This window comes from Cnephaeus nilssonii (assembly GCF_951640355.1).
Source record: "Cnephaeus nilssonii genome assembly, chromosome: 5".
Lineage (NCBI taxonomy): Eukaryota > Metazoa > Chordata > Mammalia > Chiroptera > Vespertilionidae > Cnephaeus > Cnephaeus nilssonii.
In genome coordinates this window covers 60,628,582-60,650,356 of record NC_137076.1, presented here as the reverse complement: position 1 = coordinate 60,650,356, position 21,775 = coordinate 60,628,582, and the positions used below count along the sequence as shown (strand labels likewise).

The following is a 21,775-nucleotide window of genomic DNA, read 5'->3' as shown; positions in this document are numbered from 1 at the left end:
CTATATAGAAATCTAGCTTGGATTTCATAAATACATATTGACACCTTTTTAACGAATAATTGTATATATTCTAGGAAAAAAAGATGGTTTTTATTGTTTGGGGGAATTTATTTGAAGGGTATACTGGGAAGTAAGTAAACACAGAAAATTTTAGGCCTTTTAGGCTTTCACTGGCTTTGCTCAGTGGTTAGAGCATTGACCTGCTCACCAGAGGGTCGCAGGTTCAATTCCGGTCAAGGGCTTGTACCTGTGTTGCAGGTCTGATCCCTGCCCTGGTGGGGGTGCGTGTGAGAGGCAACCAACCAATGGATGTGTCTCTCTCACAAAGATGTTCTCCCCCCCCCCGCCACATCTTCCTCCCCCTCCTTTCCACTTTTTATATCCTCACTCTCCCAGTGAGGATTTAAAAAGAAAAAAAGAAAATTGACCTTTTAGGTCTCATGGAGAGCTGCAAAATTATTCAGGGATAATGTCAACTTCCACTTTTATCCTCAGCTTACTTTACTACCATAACTGACTGCCTGCCACCATTATTCTTTCTACTTACTTTCTCTCTACCCCATGACTTTCTTTAATGACTTTTTTCTTTGTAACTCTTCACATCTTGCATTATAGGTCTTAAAGGAGAGGATCTATTTGGATTGAGTACCCCCGCAAAGCAGAATTCTGTACCAGGCCTCCTTGTAGACTATAGGGTTTTCCTTGTGTCAGGCCTGTTATGGCTAGTTTTGGACTAGATGTCAAGTTGTAATCTAATCTTGTAGAGTCTCAAAACAAAATAATGCCTATAGAATGTGCTTCATTTGTAAGAAGCCTAGTGGAATGGACCCAGTTTCATAGACCGTTCTTCAATATGTACTATTCTTACCTGTTAGGCACATAGCACTCTCCCTATAATATTTGCCTCCAAGATGCCCCCCATCTAATACCAACCACATTTATCCATGTCGTCAATGTGGTGGCAGTGCCAGATTACACCAAGCTGTCACAACCAGAGCTGGCATTGTAGGCCACTTTAAAAGCTCCTGGCATGTCTGGGCCTATGATCTCTATTTGCTTTTTTATGATCCTTTATTTCAGGATTCTTACTTCTGATAAATGGTAAGTTTAGTGTCTCCAATTGAGGATGATATATATATAACATAAATAAAAGCATTACTAGGTTAGTAATTCCTGTTAAGGAAAATAGGAAGAGGTTTAGTTAGTTTCATACTCAGTTAGTGGCATATAAGATCTAAAGTCTTGGTGGACACTGTTTCTTGTTTCTCCAAACTATCACGGGGCAGTCCTTGGTATTTATGAGTTCCCTCATGCACCGCCCCTCCCATGTTTCTCCTTGCCTTCAGCCAGGATTCATCTCAGCTGGATTTTTCTTCCCTATTGTGTGCGCGCACACATTCCTTATCAGGGGTAATGAGTCCTTAGTATTCTGTCTGTATAGAATTTAATAGTTTTTTTTAAACTTTTTGTTGTTATGCTGAGAATGTAGGGAGATATACTCCTGCACAACGTATCTTAGTATTTTAACACAGATTAGATTTCAGGTTAGTTTGTAAATTAATATGATCAAAACTTTCCTTGCAAATAAATGTCTTACATTGCCCATCAATACAGTTATGTTCTACATTTAAGTAAATTCACATCTTCATGACTGAATGTAAATTCTTTTTGAGGCAAAAATGAGTATGAATAATGCTGGCCATTCCAGCCATCATTCCACTCAGTAAACATAGGGACCCCAACTGAGTCTGAGGTGATTTCGTTTAGTATAATGCTTGTATTTATTCAACTTCCCTATATTCCTTGTTTTTTTTTTGTTTTGTTTTTTTATCCTCACCTGAGGATAAGTTTTTCATTGATTCTAGAGAGAGAGAGAGAGATTGAGAGAAAGAGAAACGTAATGTGAGAAAGAAACATTGATCGGTTGCCTCCCATATGTACCCTGGTATGTTCCCTGAACAGCTCACGGGATGATGTTCTAGCAAACAGCCACACTGGCCAGGGATGTTTCTGTGTTTCAATAGCAGCCATGTCTAAGTGATCCTCATTTCAGTGTATACCCTTAGAGTCATGAAAAGCTTGATGTAGACCCATGGCAATTTCCATTTCCAGTTCTTTTCCTTTCCTTGGTAGACATTTCTCCACTGTGTACCACAAATTCCAACTCAGTAGAACTTAGAATCATGGGAATAAGAAATCAAATATTTACAAATGTGTGAGAAAGGTATACTTAAGAGGGCCCCTATTTCCTCCTTTATTTCTTAGTATCTGTAGCTATTAGAATGGTAGTACCATGTATTGATTTTCTGGTTTAGAGGATGTATCCTTCAGAATAATGCCAACTGCTTTACATGCTGGTACAAGGCAACTCCCATAGATAACACTTCATTGCATGAGGATAAATTGTCACCGCTTCTATGATGATAGAGGGCAAATATAGAACACAGTTGTTCAGTGCTCTTCTGATGTATATGGTATTGCTCTACCCTCTTACCCCAGTCTAAAGAGAATAGTCTTGTCTTACTATTCAGTTTAAGAGTATAACACTAGCACAGATATATAGTAAACATTATACCTGTCCAGTAATGGTTACAAGTATGTAATTCATATGACATTTATATAATTTCTAAAAGGTGGTAGAAACAGAATTCTATAAATATAAATCTTTTCAAATGCCATCTCACCATTAGTATGGTATTTGAACAATATGGATTTCTATAGAATTTGTAGTGGAACAAAGCAAGACAGAATGGATATTATACTATTTTTTTAATAGCTTGATTATACTCTCTTTGTTTGAGTTAAAAAACAATATTCACTCATTCTGTAATGATCTCTACAGTGTTTTTCTTACCCCTTTATCCTATTTCACATATCCCTTCTTTTTTTCCTTAATGGTTATCTTCCCTGTTTCTCTTACTGTCTTTCCTTGGTTCTATTGTATTTTCTTCCTTACTTATTGGATAGTTCCTATCCAGAGGTAATATAATCTCTGGTTAAAATCCATTGTAGAGTTCAAAAATCTCCCTTCTTTAGATTATGGGAATTTTATTATTATTATTATTATTATTATTATTAATTATTATTATTATTTTAGATTATGGGAATTTTAATATGACAGTTATTCTTGGGTGAGCTATTAAAAAAATTTTTATTGATTTTTTACAGAGAAGAAGGGAAAGGGATAGAGCGTTAGAAACATCGATGAGAGAGAAACATTGATCAGCTGCCTCCTGCACACCCCCCACTAGGGACGTGCCAGCAACCAAGGTACATGCCCTTGACCAGAATTGAACCTGGAACCCTTCAGTCTGCAGGCCGACGCTCTATCCACTGAGCCAAACCAGTTAGGGCGAGCTATTTTTGTTTTAAAGTGTTTTTAATAGAAAGAGTAACATCACCCTCCTCCCCCCCCAAAAAAAAAAAAAAAATCTTGTTCCATTTGTATAATCTCTTTTATTTTTGTTAGGTTGAAACTCCATTGGAAGAAGCTATTAAATTTTTAACACCGTTGAAGAACTTGGTGAAGAACAAGATAGAAACTCATCTTTTTGCCTTTGAGATTTACTTTAGGAAAGGTAGGCAATTAGGATATAGTGGCCCTGATAACATTGATCACTGTATTTCTTAGATATAGTCTCTGAACTCCGATAGCCTCACCACTGTTTGGCAAATGCCAGTTCAGCTTGCCTGCTATGCACAATATGTTGTGGGGAGGTACAAGGATACGATTATCTCTTCTGGAACATTAAAATCAATAATAAATGTACATGCATAACTAGGATTAGGGTCAGATATAGTAGCTCCTATGTGCGTCTGTGGATAAAAATTAGTTAATACATGTAGAGCTTAGAATGGTATCTGGTACACAGTAAGCATTAATAAATGTTAGCTATTGTTAAAAATAGAAGATGTGATGTATCTTGAGGTATATCTTGAAGAAGGATGGCTCCTATTTCTAAAAGAAAAGATGTGTAGAAGGGAAGAGGCTTTGTTAAGAAAACACAAGTGTGTGTAAATACGGTAATGTTGAGGTTGGCTATATTGCCTGAGCCAGGTAAAATATAAATGAGAGGTCTTGGTTGCCAAGTTTAGAATGCTTATACTCTATACTAGAGGCCCAGTGCACGAAATTCAAGGCGGGGGCCTAAACCAGCAGGCGGACATCCCTCTCGCAGTCTGGGACCCCTCACTCCTTATTGCCTGCCTGCTCACCGCTTCTTACCACTTGGCTTGCTGCTCCTTAGCATTGCCGTGGAGGTGGGAGAGGCTCCCGCCACCGCTGCTGCCCTCACCAGCCGTGAGCCTGGCTTCTGGCTGAGCGGCGCTCCCCGTGGGAGTGCACTGACTACCAGGGGGCAGCTCCTATGTTGAGCATCTGCCCCCTGTTGGTCAGTGTGCATCATAGTGACAGGTCGTTCTGGTTGTCCACCATAATGGTCCCTTAGGCTTTAATTATATAGAAGATAGTAGATACTAAGAAGATTTTATGGTGTTGAATTGGTGTAATCCCAGTGGTTTATTGAAAAAGAAAATTTTATCACTAACACATTAAGCGTCCAGCCTGTTTTGTCTTCTGGATGGAAAGTATAGTGTCAGTCACCGGTGACTGACAGGGTGCTTAATGTGTTAAGGTGATGCATTTTGAAGGGAGAGAAACTGGTTAGTAAGATCCAATAGAAGGTTGTTTCCAAATAGTGTAACTGTCCTTCTAAAAAAGATTGAATAAAATGACACCTCTATAGAGTATCCATTAAAAATTATGTTTACCAAAAGTAATTTATAATGTTAGGGAAAGGTTGCCATATACCATTGTTTGAAAACAGCACACAAAACTAACTATAGCTTGATTTTCATTTTAATACTAGAAGCCCGGTGCATGAAATTCGTGCACTGGTGGAGGGGCGGGGAGGGTCCCTTAGCCAGCCTGCGCCTTCTCGCAGTCCGGGAGCCGTCAGTTGGACATCATTAGCGCTGCCACGGAGGCAGGAGAGGCTCCCACCACCACTGCTGCGCTCTCCAGCCATGAGCCCGGCTTCTGGCTGAGTGGTGCTCTCCCTGTGGGAGTGCACTGATCACCAGGGGGCAGCTCCTATGTTGAGCGTCTGTCCCCTGGTGGTCAGTGTGTGTCATAGCGACTGGTCGTTCTGCTGTCAGGCCGAAACCGGCTCTCTGACATCCCTGAGGGGTCCCAGATTGCGAGAGCGTGCAGGCCAGGTTGAGGGACCCCACCAGTGCACAATTAGGGCTGGGGAGGGACGTGGGTGGTTGGCGAGGGAGAGACTGCGGGAGGGCCCCATGGCGTGTCCGGCCCATCTTGCTCAATCCCAGTCAGCTGGACCCCAGCAGCAAGCTAACCTACCAGTTGGAGCATCTGCCCCTTGCTGGTCAGTGCACATCATAGTGACTGGTCAACTGTCTGCCCCCTGGTGGCCAGTGCATGTCATAGCAAGCTGTTAAGTGGCCTTAGCATATCATTAGCATATTACGCCTTGATTGGATGAACAGCCAACTGGATGACCGGACACTTAGCATATTAGGCTTTTATTATATAGGAAGATACAGGGGTATGTACAATAGAAAAGTGGCCAAGAAGAAATTGATAAAAGATAACAGATTATCTCAAGGTGGAATTTGAATGACTAAAATATGTTCTATATTTTCTATTTTCCACAATGATTATGTTATAACTAGAGGCCCAGTGCATGATTGAATCATGCACGTGTAGGGTCCCCTACACGCTTTCGCTTTCGATCACGGGGGAGCTGGGTGCCTGTCCACTGGTGCACCAGGCCTTTCAGAAGCCTCTGGCACGGCAGAGGCTTGTGAAAGGCCTGGTGCCTGAGCGGACAGGCACCCAGCTCCCACACTTTTGCTTTCGATCGCTGGTGCACCAGGCCTTTCAGAAGCCTCCAGCGTGGCAAAGGCTTCTGAAAGGCCTGGTGCCTGATCGGACAGGCACCCAGCTCCCCTGCTTTTGATGGTCCGCGGTGGGACGTGAGCTCGCTGCCCCAGAGGCCCCTTCTGTGCCGCAGCACAGCCATGGCGCAGATGCTGAGCTCGCGCCGCCAATGGCAACGCGAGCTCTGTGTCTCGCCGGCCCAATCGGCCACCACGGACACCCCGAGTCCCGCCCCCCTGCGCCTCCTGGCCAATCGCAGGCATAGCGAAGGTACGGTCAATTTGCATATTTGTCTATTAGGTAGGATTTGGAAACTAAGTTTAATAAATAGTCCAGTAATTTTAAACTTTTAACAGTTACTGCAACTCCCTTTAAACCAGTACTCTTAAATCAGTCCCAAAGTATAAAATGCAACAGTTGTTCTTAGAGTGGGGAAGGGCAATCTAAATTCCATTCACTTGGCTTCTTGGCTATGCTCTAACCTCTGAAGGGCTCTCAGCATTGACAGTCCACTGCAGGAGAGTGAAATGGGCCGTGACAAAGGGCATGGCAGTGCTTTTAGCTTTCTGAGTGTTGAGGGTAAGGGAAAAGAAAATGTCAGAGAAGCCCGGGGTTTTGAATTTTGATATTTGGAGAATGGTACCAAATTAGGGAAGTCTTAACAAAGAGGTATTCATAGATGATAGAAGTGCAGTGAGTATTCTTCTGTGGATTTCCATTCAACAGGTTGAAGCACTGCTGAAGCCTGGGAACATGGGGGTGGGGGATGAGTGGGGAACAGCATAGATAGAGATTGGAACATCACTGAAAACTCTACCTTTCAGGGGAAAGAAGAGCCAGGGATTGACAGGAGAGAACAGTCAGGTAGGAAGCAAACCATCACACATGTGAGGAAACTTAAGAAAGGAGATGGTTTTAAGCATATAAACAATGATTTTTTAAAAATATTTTTTTATTGATTTCAGAGAGGAAGGGAGAGGGAGAGAGAGAGAAGCATCAATGATGAGAGAGAATTATCAATTGGCTGTCTCCTGTACGCCCCCTACTAGAGATTGAGCCCGTAACCGGGGCACGTGCCCTTGACTGGAATTGAACTTGGGACCCTTCAGTCTACAGGCTGATGTTCTATCCACTGAGCCAAACCAGCTAGGCTCAGTGATGTTTTTTTATGTAGTGAGGAAAATCCCTTTATTTTGATTAAAGGATGTTAGGAAATGAAATGGCTTCAGATCTGTTTCCGTTGAAGTTTTGAATCATATTATATAAGCTTCTTAGTAAATTGTTCTGAAATTGAAGAATCTCTTTGAAATGGACTTGTTTATATGGCATTAGTTCAAATATTGTTAAGTGCTATCTAAATTTTTTGTACTCCATAAAACCTTTTTTCTTAAAGAATGTTGTATGGAAAATAGTAGCTAATGTTGCTAATCTGAGGAAATCATTGGATTCAGTCGTATGTTTAGTAGATCAGATGTGATTGACTGTAAATTAGTTTTTCTATTTGTAAGGTCTTAGATCTCCAAAAGAAGGCATCTTATTTTAGCAAATGATAAAACTATATCTCACTTTTTCTTTTTATAGAAAAGTTTCTTTTGATGCTACAATCAGTAAAGAGGGCGTTTGCTATTGATTCTAGTCATCCCTGGCTTCATGAGTGTATGATTCGACTCTTTAGTACTGGTATGTTTTTGTTTTCCATTTCTGAAATATTTGTGACTGTGTAAGTGATCTGTACAAGTTTACCATCATAAACAATCATTTTAAAACCGTTGCATGTTAAATTAGCTGAGGCCAAAGCAAGGTTCTTGTCTTTGTTTGAAGGTCTTTATTTCTTAATGCTAAGAAAATGTTACCTAATTTTGACAGAATTGTTCAGTTCAGGTATTTGTTAATTACCTTTGTTTCTGCTTGTAAAAGGTTACATGTAAATTGAAGTTTTTAATCATATGTTATTATATAAGCTTCTTAGTAAATTGTTCTGAAATTTAAGAATCTCTTTGAAATGGACTTGTTATCTCCTTATGTACCTGTCTTTAGCACAGTTAAGTCATATAATTTTTTGTTATTAAATATGTATAGGTTAAAAAGACCTTTAAAACAATCGTCATACTTTTCAAATATTTTGATAAGATTTCATACATTAGTTTTAATGTGAAGTAAAACTACAGAATTTTAGAGAATGAAAGATGGAATTTTATGCTAATTATTTCATTTTACATTTGAGAAATTTGGGACCCCTAAAGATATTAAATTACTTACTCAAGGTAACAGATAATCAGAAATGAGGCAGGGATGAGAGCCCAGGTCTTCATATTCTATCTACTACAAGAGCTTTATTTACTTATTTATTAAAAAAATTTTTTTTACAAGAGCTTTAAATGTAGATAAAGCACTCCTGTAGTCCAGTAGTGCTGTTTTGGTTTTTTAAGTGATTGGAGAAGGAGAAATGGAATTTTTTCTAGAACAACCTGCAGAATTTAGAAATACTATTAGTTATCTCATTGCTTAACCCTTTGCAGTCGCTTGCTTTTTTCTCGATTCCTTTATTCTACTTGGGATTTAATTTTTTAAATACCCCAGATTTTACAAAGCGTGGCAGTAGAATAAAAAACTGGAGTTTCTTTTCATACAAACTTATTTATTTGGATTTTTTTATATTTCAAATTATTGATACATTCAAAGAGTAATTTTAATCTCGACATCTGAGTGCAAAAGGTTAAATACTCAGGCTCATATAAATCCATTCATTATATAAAATAATGAGATTAAACCAGGCATTTTAATCGTTGTTTTGAAAATTGCTAAATTGTCCCAATTAAGAACATTGTTTTGTCTTCAGAGAAAAGGTAAAGCCTTACTTAAATTACTAGAGGCTTGGTGCATGGATTCGTGCACCAGTGGGGTCCCTTGGCCTTGCCTGCGCCCTCTCGCAATCTGGGACCCCTCGAGGGATGTCGGACACCGGTTTCATTCCGAATCCGTGCACTAGGCCTCTAGTATGCATATAAGATCTTTGGTTAATCTCTTCCCGCCCTTCTCCCTGCCCCTTTCCCTCTGAGATTCATCAGTCTGTTCCATGTTTCCATTGGTGTGTGTTGAGCGTCTGCCCCCTGGTGGTCAGTGCGCATCATAGCTACCAATCAAATGGCTGAGTGGTTGTTCGGTCACTTAGGCTTTTATACATATAGAATAGGTATTTATGCTTGTCAAAGAAATGATTCCTGTGATAGAAATGGAATCATAGAAATGTTTTTCCTTAATCTTTTTAAATTCAGAAAGTAGTAAATAATATACCACATTATATAAAATAGAAGAAAGAATTGCTGTTTTTAGAGAAAATTCAGAAGTTTCATTTTGGTCTTTTTTTTTGTATTAAAAAACTTTGAAATCATTAATCAGAAAATTAAGTCTAGAGATAACCGATCCATTCTTGATTAGGATGGAATGCACTTAACCTATTTTCAAAAGTAACATACACGCTTTATTGGTTTTTTTTTTTGGTTAATCCTCACCTGAGGATAATTTTTCCCATAGATTTTTGGAGAGATTAGAGCGGGGGAGAGAAACATTGATGTGAGAGACACATCGACTAGTTGGCTCCTGCACTTGCTCCAACCAGGGCGGGAGATGGAGCCTGTAACACCGGTACTGGGCCCTTGACCAGGAATAAAACCCAAGACCCTTTGGTGCATGGGCCAATGCTCCAACCACTGAGCAACACCCACCAGGGTCACACTTTGTTTTTACATAATCAACTCTTTCCTGAAAGGCAGTAAAATTATACATAAGTGCCATGGAGTTAGAGACGTTCCTTTAAATATGAATTAAAAGTGGCATTTCTAAATGTTTTTGCTTTTAATGAGTGTGTGGATTGTGACTGTTTTCTTGCAACAGTTATTTCAGAAAATTAAAATGTATGTTAGCTATTGCCATTTCTCCAGGTGTTCAGCTGACATTGAGGTTTACAAAGAGATCTTTATTTTGACTAAATTTTAATACAGAAAGCAGTGATAATTTGTATTGCTAAAGATGCACTATCTTCAAAAAGCCTTCAAGAAGTTGGGGAGACTGCTTAATAGCTTTGATAAGAATAGGTGTGTACTTAAAAACAGAGAGACACAAAATTGGGGCAACTTTGTTATATCCCTTTAAATCAAGTTGAAAGTACAGCCATAATGGCAATAAAGCTAAATTCTTTAACGAGTAGCTCCTATATTTGAACCACCCAGTTCTATAGAATGATAGGAGAAATGCTGTTTAACCAACGAAGGGCATATCAATCAATTATTCAGTTACTTATTATGTGTAGAATATTTTACTTAAATATTTACTACTCAAGAGTTCAGTGTATTTTAAACTTAGGGTAGTGGCCCATTTTTGAGACAATGAAAGCAATGTAGGCTCATTACCAGCATTTAAAAACCTACAATAAAAAATAAAGTAGAAAATATCAGTCTGTGTTGCACAAAGTAAGTGATTAGTATTCTGTGAAACTTTAGCTTCACATAATTTGTGTATATAGGATACATACTCATTGGAGTACAAATACTTGGTTATAGGCAAAGTTTGAAAGCCACCACCATAGTTCTTAACCAAAGAAAAATCTATTTATGTTTTTCATCTATGACAAAAATTGTAACTATAATTTATTGAATAGTATATAATTAGCTCTTTTAAATTTAGCCTTTCCTTCCTGTGATCATTCTAGGTTGGATATCACTTCAATTTTATAGACTAACAAATAGGTTCAGAACCCTGGTCAGTGTATATCAGGATTTAGAATGTTGGTTTGAGGACTGGAGGGTCGCAAGTTCGATCCTACCTGTGTTGCAGGTGTGATACCCAGCCCTGTTCAGGGTGCATGCAGGAGGCAAACAATGGATGTCTCGTTCTCTCTCTTCCCCTTTCCCCCCTCCCTTCCACTCTTTTAAAACTCAATGGAAAAAATATCCTCTGGTGAGGATTAACAAGACAAAACAGAAATAGGTTCAGAGAGGTTATGATTTGTCTAAACCTAGGTTCATACCCAGGTCTGTCTGGCTCAAAGATCCAGATTGTCTCTCTGTACGAAAATAGTACAGGTGAACCTTGTTTTATTGTGCTTTGCTTTATTAGCCTTTGCAAATACTGGGTTGGGTTTTTGTTGTTTGTTTTTTAGAGAGGATGGGATAGGGAGGGAGGGAGGGAGGGAGAAACATCAATGATGAGAGAGAATCATTGATTGGCTGCCTCCTGCATTCCCCACACCAGGGATTGAGCCTGCAACCCGGGCATATGCACTGACCAGGAATCAAACCGTGACCTCCTGGTTCATAGGTCAACTCTCAACCACCGAGCCACACCCAGCTAGGCATTATATACTGCATTTTATCGAAAGTTAAAAGTTGAGCAAGTCTGTCAGTACCATTTTTGCAACAGACTCAGATGATGGTTAGAATTTTTTATTTTATTTTTAATTTTTATTTTATTTTTAAAATATATTTTATTGATTTTTTACAGAGAGGAAGGGAGAGGGATAGAGAGCTAGAAACATCGATGAGAGAGAAACATCGACCAGCTGCCTCCTGCACACCCCCCACCAGGGATGTGCCCGCAACCAATGTACATGCCCTTGACCGGAATCGAACCTGGGACCCTTCAGTCCACAGACCGACGCTCTATCCACTGAGCCAAATTGGTTTCGGCTAGAATTTTTTAGCAATATAATTTTTAAATTAAGAATTACTTTTTTTTTTTTTAGACACAATGCTTTTGCACACTTAATAACTATAGTATAATATAAACATAACTTTTATATACTGGGAAACCAAAAAATTTGTGTGACTTGCTTTATTGTGATATTCACTTTATTGCAATGGTCTGGAACCAAACTTGAGATATTGCTGAGGTATGCCTGCAAGGAAACAAAGCATAACTAGGATACAGTCCAGAGAGCCCGTGGGGGTCAGCTTTTCTTTCTCCAAATCCCAAGACCTGGGAATGTGATGGCTGCATGTATTCATTACAGGAAAATACTTTGGTGGTCCTTTGTATTTTATTCTATAGTGATAGCTCAGTTCACATAATCCCTGAAAATAAAGGTTAATGAAATCAACCATGTTTTCTTATAACACCGGTAAGTTTGTAATGCCTTACTCAGTTGTAGAATAAGATGGAGATGGGGAGGAAAATTCTGTTGTTTTCACCACCGCTATTTGCTGTGACATTATTTACCAGGTAGGTGCCGTCAAGCCTCTGCTTTGCAGACTCCCTGTAAAGTTAATGGGGCAGCACGTAGGAGTTTTTAAGGCTGTGGAACTACATCTTTTATCATCTATTTTGCTTTCTGTTCTTTTCTGGGAATGAATCATTTGTCAATGAAATGTCTTTGAGTGATGACACATATAAATTGGAAATTCTTTAAATTTATATAGGTAAGCTCTTTAAATGTTGAATTGTCTTTAGATTTGTTTTAACTCCTACAAACTTTATCAGACTTTCTACTTGCTAATAGTTTGTTTTTAATTTGTTCAGCAGTGTGTGACAGTAAAGATTTACCTGATGCAGTTAGAACAGTATTAAAACAAGAAATGAATCGTCTTTTTGGAGCAACGAATCCAAAGAATTTTAATGAGACTTTTCTGAAAAGGAATTCTGATTCATTGCCACACAGATTATCAGGTAATCACTTTATTTTGTCCTTATCATGGCTGCCTAATACAACTTCATTTTTTATTTTAATGGATCAATGACATTATACATTTTTCACGTGGAAGAGGCAATGTGTATATGTCACATTTTAATCCATGAAAACAGGCAACTTATATACGCTTCCTATATAATTTAAAATTTCCTAGACAAAATTATGACTGAATCAAGGTCAGTAGTTTCTCCTGGCTCAGCATAGGCATTATAGAAAACCAAGTATAACTGAATTTAGCTATAAATTACATACAGTGAAGGAGAAACTTTCTACTTCTTTCTCCCATCAGAGTACTCTTAAATTCACTTGGATGTTACCATCATCCTCCATTTCTCATGTGTATGTAAGACAGCAAACTTGACAGTGCTAACCTGAAACCATCCCACAAGCAAGGGTCATCTGACAAGAGTCTGTGCTAGCAAGCTAAATTCTGGGCAAGATGGGATTGTGTGGCTGGTGATTTAGTAGGGTGCTTTAAAAATACCTGGCTAAAGCCCTAGCCGGTTTGGCTCAGTGGATAGAGCGTCGGCCCGTGGACCAAAAGGTCCCAGGTTCCATTCCGGTCAAGGGCAGGTACCTTGGTTGCAGGCTCCTCCCCGGCCCAGGCCCTGGTCGGGGCTCATGCAGGAGGCCTCCAATTGATGTGTTTCTCTCTTCCACTCTCTCTAAAAATCAATGGAAAAATATCCTCGGGTGAGTATTAACAAAAATAAAAATCTGGCTAAGAAACCCAGCAGCTTTGTATGCCTTTGTGGACTTCTCAATTCAGATTTTTGGCTCATATCGTCAAGGTTAGGTATTCTCCTAAACCCCAAATTATGCTCATTTTTGAAAGAACTATCCAGGGTCTTGCCACACAAAGACAAATATTATTAGAATATTTGCATTTCTTCATAGTCTCTCTTACCTTAAACATTCTTTTTTTAAAATTTTTATTGTTGACTATTACAGATGTCCCTCATTTCCCTGTCCCTTTGCCTCCCTCTGTCTTGCCCCTGCCCCTCCTAGGCCTTCACCTTCTAGTTAGGCTATTTCTGGTCTACCCTCAGAATTTTTTAAAAAATGACACTGTTTCAAATGGCTATTCTTATTTTTCTAATAAAGTGCCACACTTTGTGCACATATGCCTTGCATTTTATATTTGAATGCATGGAGGTTAAGATGCTGGTTTTACTTTGAAATAAAACAAATTTTTGTTTTTCTTCTCATTTAGCTGCCAAAATGGTATATTATTTAGATTCTTCTAGTCAGAAGCGAGCTATAGAGTTGGCAACAACACTTGATGAATCCCTCACTAACAGAAACCTCCAGGTAAAGAGTTTTTTATAACCTCTCTGTATGAGTACCTGACTACTTTTTGTTCCTCTTTTCATCAAGAGAACAGTTGTCACAAATAATATTTTTGTTATTTATGCATTCAAACTATTATGAATCCATGTCAGAAAGTTACCTTATCTTAAATTTATTTATTATTGTGTGTTTGTGCACACATGCATAGTTGAGTACTTGTCATTTAATAACTAGTTTCACATCTGTTACAATTTTTTTTAGAAAAATGTTTTAGTAAAATCATATATACATTTCAGAGTTAATTTTGGATTTCAGTTCATATCTCACATTTCTGAGCAAGCAGTGGTTTCAATGAAGATTCTGACATGTTTGAAATGTATTTACCACGGGTTGAATTTATATGCTCATTTTATAGCTTGTAATATAACATGGGATTAAGTAGAGTGAAAGAATACGGGTATGCTGCAAAATACAGATTGTAGTTTAAAAGCAAAAGACAGCTACTTTGTGTGATGAGCAGCCAGATTTTTAAGAAAGCACTTGCCGAAAGAGTTAAATATTTTCCTTTAATAGCAAATGAAAGAATATCTTTAAGGGGAAAATTACACTCCTTGGTTGCTAATTAATGCAGCCTTTAGATCAGAGCATTTCTAGACTGGCAAGGTTTATAGGATATTATATATCTGGAAACTACATAGTGTTTTCCAAGTGGGAAGATGAAAGAAAACATGAGAACTGCAAGTCAACGCATATCATTTAGAAATAGAAGAAGCAGATGTACTTAGGGGTTTGGTTGGAAGAATTATCACTTTTCATGAACACATTTTGTTTTTGCATATATGCCCTTTGTGTTTGAGATGCTCTTTCCTGCTTAGTTATTGGACACATCTTAAGGTTCTTTTTAGTTTGAATACAAGGTTGGAAAGCAGTGTTTGATTTTGCCAACTGGCTCTTAGCCTCCAAAAATATTAAAAGGCTTAAGTGCATTAATTGATCTTGGCAAGTGAATTTTGACATATACAGGGCCAAACTAGGCCGAGTCAAGGTTGTTGTTAGGATTCAGCACTTGCTGAAAGTGAGCGTCTCTTTAAATGTAGCACTCTATACACCTTGCTTCCCAACCTTAGTCCTGGCCCTGCTTAAACATTCATCCTTTATATAAACCCTGCAATTCTGAAGAAACTAATTCTAATGGAATATATATGTGGGAGGAAATGCTCTTATTTATCTTAAATATGGCCTCTTATTTAGAAGTCTGTTAATAAAAAAATTCAAAATCACAGTAAAAACTTTTCTTTGGAAAAGTTATAACATGACCTTTTTTCTTTCTTTAGACCTGTATGGAGGTATTAGAAGCCTTGTGTGACGGTAGCCTAGGAGACTGTAAAGAAGCTGCTGAAGTTTATAGAGCAAATTGTCATAAGCTTTTCCCTTATGCTTTGGCTTTTATGCCTCCTGGATATGAAGAGGATATGAAGATCACAGTTAATGGAGATAGTTCTGCAGAAACTGAAGAACTGGCCAATGAAATTTGAACATCATTAAACAAGCAAATGGAATGACTTTGGACCATATCTAGTATATAATATTTTTGTCACGCACCTGCTGCATTGCTCTTAAGCAGAATGAGAAGAGTAAATGTTCTTGCCTTCAAATAGTGTTTTACGTTTTTTATCCTGCTGAGAAAGTATATATAAAATACCTAACATATTACAGGATATAGGTTCAGTTTCTTAAAAAATTAAAAGCTGCTAAAATTGAGGGGTTAAAAAAAAAGAGAGACCTATCTTCTTCCTACCTACCTACCCATGTTTTTAAACTAATTTATATAAAATCTGGAGGCTGTTACAGCTAACAAAGCAGGTGTGTGGCAGAAATATTACTTTAAATTTGTCTTGTGAGATTTTACTATATCTCAGACAGCATAAATGCTGTTTTAGCACTGGATTCTTTCACTGAGCACAAAGAGTTGTTGGGGCTTTAGCATCTGACTGGTTTTGTTATGGGGCTGATTCTGGCTATAGGAAGTATGCAAATGTGAATCACTATTTACAGAGAAACCTACAACAGATGCTTGATGTTGTAGAAGCTGGGACATATAGATACCAAGCAGAATTCTAAGAAACCTAGAGGGTGTTCAATACGCTTGTGTTTCCAAAATTCACTGTACATGATCAGTTTGGCGTTCTTGTACCACAGTTTTTTTAACTGAAGATACCAGTTGGAACAATCAATTTTAACTAAAACTTGAAGAACTAAAATAACAATGCAAACCTTTGAGCATTGTTTTGGCCAAACTTGTTAAAACTGTAATGCAAGAACCAAATGCACTGTGATATGGCACCAACTAATTAGCAAGCATGAATTTTTTCACCCAGAGTGAAAAAAGGAAATCTACCATGGCTTGAAGTTAAAGAGCAGAACTCCTGACTACCATTCTATGACTGATCAAGAGACTAATAGTTAAAAAACCTCAGCAGGCCTTGTTCACGATATGCAGAAAAAAAGTGCTGCAGTTTAGATACCTCTGGAATTTTTCCACAGTGTCACAGGTTTGTAATACTTGAAGCCCTACATTTCTAAGAATATATTTCTTGCTCAGTTGTTTCAGGCAAGCCCAAGACTTTGTAATTTTTAAAGGGCCCAAGATTTTTTTTTCAATAACAGACCAGCTTCTTTTTCCTGCAGTTACAGATGTAATTTCCTTTTTGTTGTCAAAATGAGGTACCAAATATGATGCAATAAATTGTTTTGAAAAACAGTTGTGTGAATATTTCAACTAATCTGTGTTGGGCTTCTGTGAAAATATACAGGTGGAAACAGAGGTTGCAAGCCAGAGGCGCTGTAGTGTGCTGAAAGGCTAGTGCAGACGGGAGCTCTGCAGAATGGCCTAGTGCTGGTGTCAGGGAGTTCCGCAGTGCAGGTGCAGGGCCGATCCAGCAGACTTCACTGAGGGCTGGGATGGCCGCAGGTACTATGAATGCAATTTGTAATTAATAATTTGAAAGGAAAACAACTGTTATTTTGATTGAGGAAATGAGCCTTAATATGTTAAATCTATACACTGAGAACCAGCCTCCGACCCAAGGTTCTCACTGTATTTGAAAGATCTGAGCAAATAAGATTAAATGAATCAGTTGTATGTGTAATTGGTCTTTTTTCCGTACTGTTATGGAAAGTATATTCTAAAGGGAATTTTTAGAAGACCTGATACTTCCACTGATTGGACAGTTGTGCTAAACTCAACCTTTCATAGTACATTCCTGCATTCCACATCCCAGTCTAATATTCAGTGATGTAAAGAAAAGTACAAACTGAATTCGAGTGCTTTGTTATGTTTTATTAACTGGCCCTGTCTCAGGAACATCTTAATAGATGGCAAAAAACGCCAACATTTTTTTTCAACTGTGAGTGGCAGCTGAAGTTCTTACTGTTGGGAAAGAACACTAGTGCTACCTCTGCCACTAATGAGGTGATTGGAGGAGGCACCAGCCATATGATAGGGGGTGTATGTGAATTATGTTTAAACTCTACTGTATATTGAAATGGAATTATATTTGTTTTGACAATGTTGAAATGATGTAGATTGTCTTAGAATGAATATTCATAAGTACTCAACTCTCGATGCAGATGCCACCGGTGAGGAGTTAAATTCCTAATACATATATTGTAATTCCAACCCAGTTTTACTGGAACTATTGAATAAATATTTTCTTTCAGGTTTACTTGATAGTGGATACATTGTCTGGTGTTAGGGGACCTTGACAGGGTCCATTTTATGTCCAGACATCACCCCTAAAACATTGTACTGTACTATTTTGCCCTGAGTAGTATCAATGGGGTCATCTCATTTGCCTCATTTACTCTATTAATTCCAAATGATACTGTGTGGGGGTGGGGGGGAACATGGTTAGAAAAACAAGTGGAAAAGAGAATGCAGTGATGTTATAATCTAAACAAGTGCCTTATGTTTATTGCTAAGAACTGGTGTTATCAACCCTTTTGAGAAGAAAGGGTCCCTTGACCTGTATGAACATAGGAAAGTAAAGTTCTTTTTGTTTTTCTTCATATTTACTACTCTTGTCATTTCTCATTTAAAAATTAAAGTCTGAGTAGGTTAGTTTCCTCAACTTTAGATAGTTGCATCATACTTTTTCTGTATCTATTATGCACAAGAATAAAGTGTGATCTTTAATAGCATGACGAAAAGTAGACCCAGCATTAGTGAATAGCTTTTCCATGGATTGTACGGGCCCTTGTTTTTCACGGTGTGTTGCTGTTTGTCTTCCATGGTGTGTTGCTGTTAGAGCTATGAAATGAAAGCTGTGTTGATCAGAAGAGACCAGGGAAGTGTGGTCTAGATTCAGGTAGGTTGTGATAAATTCAGGGAAGTCTCTTCTGCACAAATTCTAGTTGCCATGTGTAGCATCTATTTAGAAAAAAGTAATAAGTATTAGATTTTCTTACAAGATACGTATATACTTGTCTTAGTAATTACCAGCCTTAAATTTTGAAATTACTCAAGAGAATTCCAAGAAAGACTGACCTTTCAGATGGAAGATAGTCTTATTCTGGCTCATGCTCCACTTCTTTAAGTTATAGACAGGGTTTCTTGATACCATTCTAGATCTAAACTTCACCTTATCCACTGCCAAAACAAAGTCCTAGGAAATGGCTATGTTGCACCATAAGAAGCTGAAAACAAGTTTTTGATGATTGGAAAGCTCACAACTTGTAGCAATAAAACACTTTGGAAAAGGTTATTCTTTATTGAATTGTACTTTGACCTTTCAGTATGTGACCTTCAAGAGGGAGGTTGAAATAAAGTATTGGTAGTATACAGGAGGTTGTGAGGAGAAGAATGCTCTTACTTTGATAAAACAGAAAAATTAGACATGCTCTAGATCAGTGATGGCAAATCTATGACACACGTGTCAGCACTGACATGCCTAGCCATTTCTAATGACACGCGGCCGCATGCCGAGGATGAAACATTTGCGACTAGAGTCTTGGAGTTAGTTTTTTCCTCAAAGTGACACACTACCCGAGTTATGTTCAGTTTTTTGGCGAAGTTTGACACACCAAGCTCAAAAGGTTGCCCATCACTGCTCTAGATTATACAGCCTACTTAACACTGCTACCTCCTTAGAGGGACATACCCCTCTTATGATACAATAATGGGCAGAGGAAGGGGAGCAGTATGTTGTAGGAAAGAGGACCTAAAGGTTTCCAGCCTCTCAGTTTATCCAGTTGCCTTTGAAGTGATGCCATCTTGGAATTGTAGCAAGAAAAAAAATTGGTACTATTTAAATGAAAACTTTACTAAATTGTTGATTATAGGCAAGCTTGGCATCTTAATCTTTAGTGCTCTTTATAGAGTTCTATTTGCCAAAAACAATATAGGCTTTGTTTCAGGGCTGCTTCTAACAACAGTAAAGTTGATACTTGGCTCTCTAATAAGACCAGTGTACTTGTAATATTTTTATACCAGGCTTTTCTTTGTGTCTACGTTAAGGGCCGATTATTTCATACAAATGGTATAACTTCCTAATTGAAAAATTGATGGTGATGAATAATGATGGAAAAAATTTTTTTAATATGTTTTATTGATTTTTTACAGAGAGGAAGGGAGAGGGATAGAGAGCTAGAAACATCGATGAGAGAGAAACATCGACCAGCTGCCTCCTGCACACCCCCTACCGGGGCTGTGCCCGCAACCAAGGTACATGCCCTTAACCGGAATCAAACCTGGGACCTTTCAGTCTGCAGGCCGACGCTCTATCCACTGAGCCAAACCGGTTTCGGCAATGATGGAAATTTTTTAATCTGTTATACAAAGATTTCTGCTGTTGCTGAATCTTCAACTTGGCCTCAATAAATACAAATTATTGTCTCCTTTAGAAACAACATAGGCGTGAAGAGTTTTTTGGAATATGTTCTGGATCCCATGGTTTGCATTGAGTCAATCATTACACTTGCCTGATCACCTGTATTTTGTGTAACAAACAAGAAGCCCCTCCATGTCATTCTATGGCTATTTTTACAAACAATTATGGTTTCCTAACATTGGGCTTTCATAAACTTGCCACTAGTTTACTTTGCTCTGTAAGTTTACTGGGTCCATTTTCTAGTGCTTAATGTCTCATTGCAAGTAGGATAGGGTTTTCTATCCAAAACTCTGGTGTTTCTTCATTAATGATGAATAACTAGATTAGCTACCATCTCCCATATTGTGAACTACCTTTTTGCCTTCAGGAGTCATATTGCTGGTTGATTACTTTCCAAATGAAAAGGGGGCCATTTATAACAGATCTGTCTCCTGATCCTTTAAGTTCTGAACTGTGGAATACTAAATACTAATTCTTCCCTTTATTAACAGTAAAAAAAATTACTATGCATTAATAATAATAGAAGCATTCAGAAACACATTGAGCTAGCATTGTTACACTGTTTACATTATTTGCTCTGATGTTCATTGAAAAGGACAGAAAAATAAGCCAACTGCTTCACTTGTATTTTTTTTATAACTTAAAAATTTTACTTTTAAGAGCCTACTTGTTATTTCAAGCATTCAGTTTCACAGCATTTTTCTGACAAATGTCTAATTATAATATGAAGTTAAATGATTAATGCTTTGGTTCAGACTCATGTAAATCCATTTCTAATGTAATGTATGAAATTTCAGGATTTACACTGGGTGCATTTTAGTATAAAGGTATAGAGACTAGGAAAATACATAGTGGATATTCAAATTCTTGTTAAATTTGCTGTAAATATTAATATTACTCTACAGATTGTAGAAAATAGCAATAAAGTACTATTAACTTTCAGGTCACCTGTAAAGGCTCACAAATTTTTTTATCCCTTACGTGTTGAAGTATTCCCATTTATCTTCCCCTTGTCCCTCTCTGTTGGGCTTTAGGAATTTCTTCAAAATAACAGATTCATTATATTTAGGTGGAATGGATTTCTCACATCTAATTGTGGGTTTTTTTCCCTATAGTTTATCATGAATGGTTATGACTGGCCTTGTAAGAAGCAGATGACTGGAAGACCATCCTCTAACTTTTCTCAGTTGCCTGTTCATTGTGGCATATAGTTGGCAGTGAATCTATTCATCCTTCATGTCTTTAGCAACCACCCACCCAAATAACATGTTCAGTGGAATTAAGTTACTACAAAGGTTGTCACTCAGTACTTGTTTCTCATCTTTCAAACAATATGAGGACGTTACACACCAGCTACTTGGAGGGCTCTGTTTTCTACAGCCTAGTATCTACTTTTAATCATGACAAGAAAGGAGACACTAGGTAGGGATCTACAGAGGTTACTTCTAGATACAATCTACAGTCAGTGTTCATAACTAGTTGCTGTGCTCCACCATTGTCTATTTAAGATAGACAGTTGAGTCCTCTTAAGTCAGACAACCTTGGTTGTGTGTTAGAACCCAGGGGAACTATTCTAAAAAACCTCGATGCCCAGGTCTGTCCACAAAGATTCTGATTTAAATGACCTGGAGTCAGGCCTGGGTATTGGTGCTTCTTTCTTTAGAATCACTACTACAGTCATTCTAAGGTGCATCTGAAGTTGAGAATCAATTTGTTTGCTTAGGAAGAAGTTTAAAACATAGTATTGGGGTTTTTTCCTCAAAGAGATCACAGAGGCAAACAACTATGTAAGTGAAAAGTAACGTTGCCCCACTTAATATTAAGGAAAAGAACTTGTATTTGAATTTTCTGTCAAGAGCAGCTGGTTAGTTTTAAAGTCCATGCTTTTCCTTACTTAAATCACCTCTTCAAGGTTCTGTTAGATATCATGGTAACTTGTCTCCTGAAACATCTGTTGAAATATAATTGCCAAAGGTAGATGCTTGAGTTTTTTGAGTGGATGAGTACCAAAGC

At 38.0% G+C, this 21,775-nt stretch overlaps 1 protein-coding gene across 2 annotated transcripts in view; it reads left to right on the top strand.

The window, feature by feature from the left end:
* NAA15 (N-alpha-acetyltransferase 15, NatA auxiliary subunit) overlaps positions 1–20,766 on the top strand; it is a 74,410-nt gene extending 53,644 nt beyond the window's left edge. Inside the window, exons 16-20 of one of the 2 annotated variants that reach the window (XM_079771552.1) lie at positions 3,470–3,578; positions 7,484–7,582; positions 12,419–12,562; positions 13,798–13,895; positions 15,209–20,766. In XM_079771552.1, coding sequence (XP_079627678.1) covers positions 3,470–3,578; positions 7,484–7,582; positions 12,419–12,562; positions 13,798–13,895; positions 15,209–15,409 — 651 coding nt within the window. In that variant the 3' untranslated portion in view covers positions 15,410–20,766. Of the gene's footprint in view, positions 1–3,469; positions 3,579–7,483; positions 7,583–12,415; positions 12,563–13,797; positions 13,896–15,208 lie in introns of both variants that reach the window. The other variant, XM_079771551.1, reaches the window with a different exon arrangement.
* The last annotated feature ends 1,009 nt before the right edge of the window (positions 20,767–21,775 follow it).